This window comes from Erpetoichthys calabaricus, chromosome 15, assembly GCF_900747795.2.
Source record: "Erpetoichthys calabaricus chromosome 15, fErpCal1.3, whole genome shotgun sequence".
Lineage (NCBI taxonomy): Eukaryota > Metazoa > Chordata > Cladistia > Polypteriformes > Polypteridae > Erpetoichthys > Erpetoichthys calabaricus.
The window spans coordinates 13,116,797-13,122,796 of record NC_041408.2 but is presented as its reverse complement, the minus strand read 5'-3'; the positions used below and the strand labels follow the sequence as shown (position 1 = coordinate 13,122,796).

The 6,000-nt window shown below is 40.2% G+C and overlaps 1 protein-coding gene across 2 annotated transcripts in view; it reads right to left on the bottom strand.

Moving 5' to 3' along the window:
• Window positions 1-1,685: 1,685 nt before the first annotated feature.
• pex3 (peroxisomal biogenesis factor 3) overlaps window positions 1,686-6,000 on the bottom strand; it is a 30,366-nt gene continuing 26,051 nt past the window's right edge. For both annotated transcript variants that reach the window (XM_051919531.1, XM_028820280.2), the window contains exons 12-13: window positions 3,178-3,783; window positions 1,686-2,086 (exon numbers count right to left, since the gene is read on the bottom strand). In XM_051919531.1, coding sequence (XP_051775491.1) covers window positions 3,700-3,783 — 84 coding nt within the window. In that variant the 3' untranslated portion in view covers window positions 1,686-2,086; window positions 3,178-3,699. The remainder of the gene's footprint in view (window positions 2,087-3,177; window positions 3,784-6,000) is intronic.

Below are 6,000 nucleotides of genomic sequence, written 5' to 3'. Positions count from 1 at the left end.
GTCTGCTGTGTCAGAATGAGAGCAGCAACAAGCCATAGAATTAAATAACGAGTTTAATTAACAGCAAGAATTGGCTTCTCATTAAGAAACTGGTTGTGGAGTTTGAAGCCCCAATTTAGCTGGTCAACTGTTGACTTGTTTCACATTTGATTTCTGTTTGGCTGTCATTTAATGAAGAAAACACTTAATTCAGAGTACTGAATCCTTAAAAACAGGGCTATTAAAATGAAGGGAAAAAGAAGTTAAATAGCAGTGAAAACTGGTCACTGATTAGGAAAAGGGTTAGAATAAAAACCTGCAGCCACTGCGGCCCTCCAGGACTGGAGTTTGTCACCCCACTCTAGAGGAACCCTCAAATATCGTAAATTCTGCAATTTAATAATGAATTAATCTCATCAATTGCTATTGTAATGACCTATTTTATGATCAAAGAGATCAGCATCAGAGCTGTAAATAATTAAACTCCCCAGACCTTAATCCCATTGAGAACTTGTGGTCAATCCTTAAGAGGTGGATGGACAAACAAAAACCCACCAATTCTGACAAACTCCAAGCATTGATTGTGTAAGAATGGGCTGCCATCAGTCAGGACTGGGCCCAGAAGTTGATGGACAGACAGCATGCCAGGGCGAATTGCAGAGGTCTTGAAAAAGAAAGAAGGGCCAACACTGTAAATATGGACTCTGCGTATAAACTTCATGTCATTGTCAATAAAAGAATTTGAAACTTATGAAATGCTTGTAATTCTACTTCAGTACACCATAGAAACGTCTGAGACAAAGATCTAAAAACACTGAAGCAGCAAACTTTGTGAAAACCAACACTTGTGTCATTCTCAAAACTTTTGACCATGACTGTACTGTGTGCAGTTTTTAGTCTCCAGGATACAAAAGGACAACACAGCACTACAGAAAGTCCAGAGAAGAGCGACTCTGCCTACTCCAGGGCTACAGGGGATGAGTTATGATGAAAGATTAAAAGAGCTGAGCCTTTACAGTTTAAGCAAAAGAAGATTAAAAGGAGATTTAAAATTATGAAGGGAATTAGTCCAGTGGATCCCAGCCGTTATTGCAAAATCAGTTCATCAAAAACACGGAGACACATTTGGGAACTTAATTAAATTTGTGCAAAAGTTTTCCCTTAAGTTTTTCTTCACACAGAGAACCACAGCCACATGGAATAAGTGACCAAGTAGTGTGGTGGACAGTAGGACTTTACGGACCCTCAAAACTCGACTTGATGTTATTTTGGAGGAATTAAGTGGATGGGACTGGTGAGCTTTGTTGGGCGGAATTGCCTGTTCTCATTGAGATCTTTCTGGGGGGGGAAAAAAGAAAAAACAAAAATTGTTTCCTTACCTTAATTCATTATACAAATAGTACGCACACACACGTACGTACGTACGTACGCACACACACACACACGTACGTACGTACGTACGCACACACACACACACGTACGTACGTACGCACGCACACACACGCACGTACGTACACACGCACGTACGTACGCACGCACACACACGCACGTACGTACGTACGCACGCACACACACGCACGTACGTACGCACGCACACACACACGTACGTACGCACACACATACACAGTTGGGAACTGCAGTTAGTGAGGCAATAAAATGCTTTATGAAGTAACATCAAAATGTAATAATAATCAATAGCATGAATAAAAGGTGAAAATTAATTGTTTATTTACATTTCAGAATGTCCTCCTGCAGTGTTAACTTGGAGAATAACCTTTTAAAGCCAAAGAGGTTGGCTGAACTGGCAACTGCATGTCTAAAGTGGAAAGTCACCAGCTAAGGCGGAGCGGTTCAGATATTACAATAAAATACAATTAAAATAGTCTTTAATCATATCTTCATTAATGCAGCCAAAATAATGCAAAATAAAATGTCAGTCATTAACTAAATTATGTATAAAACCACCCCTACACCCCCCCCCCCCCCATTGTGAAAAACAGAATTGTACACACATTCATTAAGCTTTTATATTTACTCACAGATTATACTTTCAAGTATGTGGGTGCTGCATGCTGATGCCAGTCAACATTTTGCCTGTTAAGGTCATCTGTTTTAAGGGCTCGTGTATACTTCACGCTTAGTTTGTGTACGCACCCGCATCATGGCTGCCATGTGTTCTCAGCGTTCATTTGATGCGTCCTCTGAGCAGGTCCTCAGAAATTAACGCGACGCGTGCACAGGTTGCAGTACCAGCAAAAAGTCGGGGGGCGCTAAAAGTTGGACTGTGACATCAGAGTCTCTGTTTACTATCGACATGACACAAAGCCACTTTGCGGATCCTACGAGATCGGTGTGCGCGCTTCGATGTTTGATAAAGGGTTCGATGTGGTGAAGCAAAATGCCGACATACAGATGTATTCATGGTGCTTTTATATTCACACGTCGCATATTCCTGATCATAATGACACGATACATTTTAAAAGTCTCACATACCGTCTTCTGTGCCGTCTTTTTTTTCTAGGGCTTCCTCTGGTCCTGACAGCAGCGGATCGCCACACTGAGCACATTAAATGTATGATATTCCAACTCTCTGCACATTTAGAATCCTTACGATTTATACTTGATATCACTTTCATGATGACAGGCATTTAAGTATGTGTATTACATTTTACAGATAAATCGGTAATTTCGTTTAAATAATGAATACTGTTAGCGTTAGCGCTGCTGTCTTGCAGGGAGTCACGTCGCCAATATTCCCTGCCTGGAGTTTACATGTTTTCCTGCTGGGTTTCCTCAGTGTGCTCCAGTTTCCTTCCAAAGATGTGCAGATTTGGTGCCGTTAAAATGACCTTAGTGTATGTGTGTTCTTGTATTCACCTTGCGATGAGTGGAGGCCTCGTCCAGGGATTGTTTCACACTCGTGCCCAATGCTTGCTGGAGTGGACACATCCCTGGATTTAAAAAATAAACATCCTTTTCAGAGATATTGCGGTAAGGTGTCATCGGAATTTAATGGGTGTTCTAGGCAATTCACAACACAGAGAAGCCGAACATGTTCTCACCATGATAATATCTCGCACTGCCACCTGGCGGATTCCTCCACATTTACGTAAAGTACGCGCGCAAGTATAAACACTACAATGCTTGCATAGCAGGAGCGTCCGCTGCAGCATGCGTCGCGTCACGTGAAGTATAAACTCAGCCTAAGAGTTTTATTAGAATCAGGTGTAAATTTTTCACCTTCTACAATCTGAGAATATGCACAGAAAGAGTAAACAACCTCTAGTGCTAAAATTAGACAATTAAAAGTAATTGTTAAGTCCAAAACTTAAGTCTCATTTAAAATTTCATTCTGATCTGAGATTTTTCTTTACGCTTTTCCAGTACTGGTATACTTATGTATTTATTAAACATTAGTTTAAAATTTAGGGAGGGAACCTGAAAATCTCCGCTTTACCAAATAACCATTTGGCTCTCAAACCCCATTATAGAAAACGGATACACTGACATGGTGCAGGGAGAGGGAGCTTGGGGTACCTCCGGCACATCTGGCATGCACACGAGGATCAAGAAGTTCATTGAGATACTTAGCCAGTAGTATTTTAGAGATTTATAAACATAGGAAGGTTAAGCTAGGAGACCTGATGCCACTGCCCTGCTGTGGACAATCCCAGTGTGGATATGCAACGCAAGGTAAATACTTTTGTTTGTCCTGCCATTTCATTTTTGCAGTTGCTGAGGTGTGCTGAAAGCTTCGTAAACATTAGCTGCAAATTCTTTCACTTGTTCGATCATCAATAGATCCTGTTAAAAAAACAAACAAAAAAAAAAAACAAGACCATAAAACGTTTTCCTTAATTACTTTCCCGTTTAAAACACTTTAAACAAAATTAGTTCTCTTCTAAGTAATGCCCGCTTTGCAGACAGGCAAACCACCTTATGACCGACATTGAAGACCAGTTTCAAAACGTGGAAAACCCACCAAATACAAAATGAATATCATTCTAGAAGCACACCTCACCCAAACATGAGATGCTTTTCAGATGTTACTTACCCCAGAGTTTGTAGTAATGGCAGAGAGACATTTTTAATCTCATATTTTCACGCCGAACGGGAAGGAAAAAATTTTTTGATAGAAGTCCGTCGTGGCTGACGTTTGACAACAGCAAGCGATATAAAAACATTCATGATTAACAAAAACCACGTTACTCATGTTGCCTAATCCACGTCAGGTTGTCCAAAAGTTTTTAATCTCATATTTTCATGCAGAATGAAGAGAAAAACGTTTCTGAAAGAATATGAGTCTCTGGTGACAGACATTGGATGACAGCGAACAAAATAAAAACATTAATGAAAAAACTAAAAACGTGTTACTCCTGTTGTATAATCCACATGTCAAGTCATCCAGTCGTATGCTTACAATGCCCCCACACACACACACATCTATTTCTTACTAAAATATTGTTAAATTGCAGAAAACAGAATGTACTCAGACATGAATGAACACGGGAATTTTGGACTCTCCTCCCATTGTTCCATTTATATTCATATCCACAACTGGAGTACTTAGGCGTTTAGTTGACGGCAGGCTGTGAAACCACATGGGTGAACAGACATCCTGCTTGGTGGTGCAAGCGCATCTCAGGTATGCAGAAGTCCAAGACATATTCTCTTCCGGAGAATATTTTCACGGGCTTTTCAGTTGTACACGTCTTTCAGTGAACTTGCATTGTTGATATCACGTGAAGTGCGATGTCAGCCAATAAACAGGCTGTTCCTGGGCTAGAGACCTGACCAATGACTGAGGCAGCACGGCACATTTTCAATTCAAATGCTCAAGAGGTTCTGAGTGTGCTCCATTTTAGTCACAAAAGGATTTTATCCTGAAGTGATTTAACAATTCTTTGTAAAAATACACGTGTTTGGGACGTTATGAGCATACTACTGTATGACTCGATATGTGGATTAAGTGACACAAGTGAGATATTTTTTGCAGACATTTTCTTATTATTTACTGTAGATGCCCTTTATATCTGAAGCTTTGTTATCTCGGATCTCCAAAAAAACATTGTTTTCACCCATCACTATAAACTACATGGGGTACGTAACATATAAAAATATCATTTTTGGGTGGAGAATTCCTTTAAATGGTAAAGATACCTAAAAAATATCATGTTTCTTGGATTACTATTTTTGCATTATTCTTTAAACCTTTAGATTGGACATAGGTACCAATCGTGGGCCTGCGTCAAGTTACCGACTTTGAAAAGGACGTTGGTTCAGTTGTCATCAATGGCTCATGATGATGTAACCCCCAGCTGTACTTAGTGCTTGGAAGTCATGTGCAGAACTGGAGATGTTTGATACTCAATTTTTGCATTATACTGGTAATTGTTGTGGCTGTGAAACTTGCTGAAATTCAAAGGATGATGGTTCAGTACGGAAGTGAAAACATCAAGACTCAACAAATAGTTTATGAATGGGTAGAAAGGTTTAAAGCGGGAAGAACAAGTGCGACTGTTGAAGCTCAATGTAGTCGACGATGAGCATCATGCACACAAGCCCACATTGACATTGCAAGTGCCTTCATCAGAGAAGACTGACAGATCATGTCAGCATCATACTGTTGCTGTATGTTTGGATATCAATTATGGATCTGCACATACCGCAGTGCACGACTACCTTAGGTACAATAAAGTTTGTGCGAGATGGGTACTTAAACAGCTTACTGATCTGCACAAGCCAACATCCTTCGATAAACTGCAGCAGGTTTCACTGTCTCTGCTCAAAGAAATCTCACTATGTCATGTTGTCCAACAATGGTGCAATCCCGCAGTGGGGCTTCCATGTTCATTTGACCTTGGCTTTAACTAGACTAAAGGCAAAGCAATGTGCTCAACATGTTTGAACTACCCAGAAGCCATTGCGAATGGGTTGTATTGCGTCAGCTTCTATTCCATTGCAGTTACTGCATAATTTACAAATTACCTTTACTTTTTGATTTATCCTATTAACAGACCC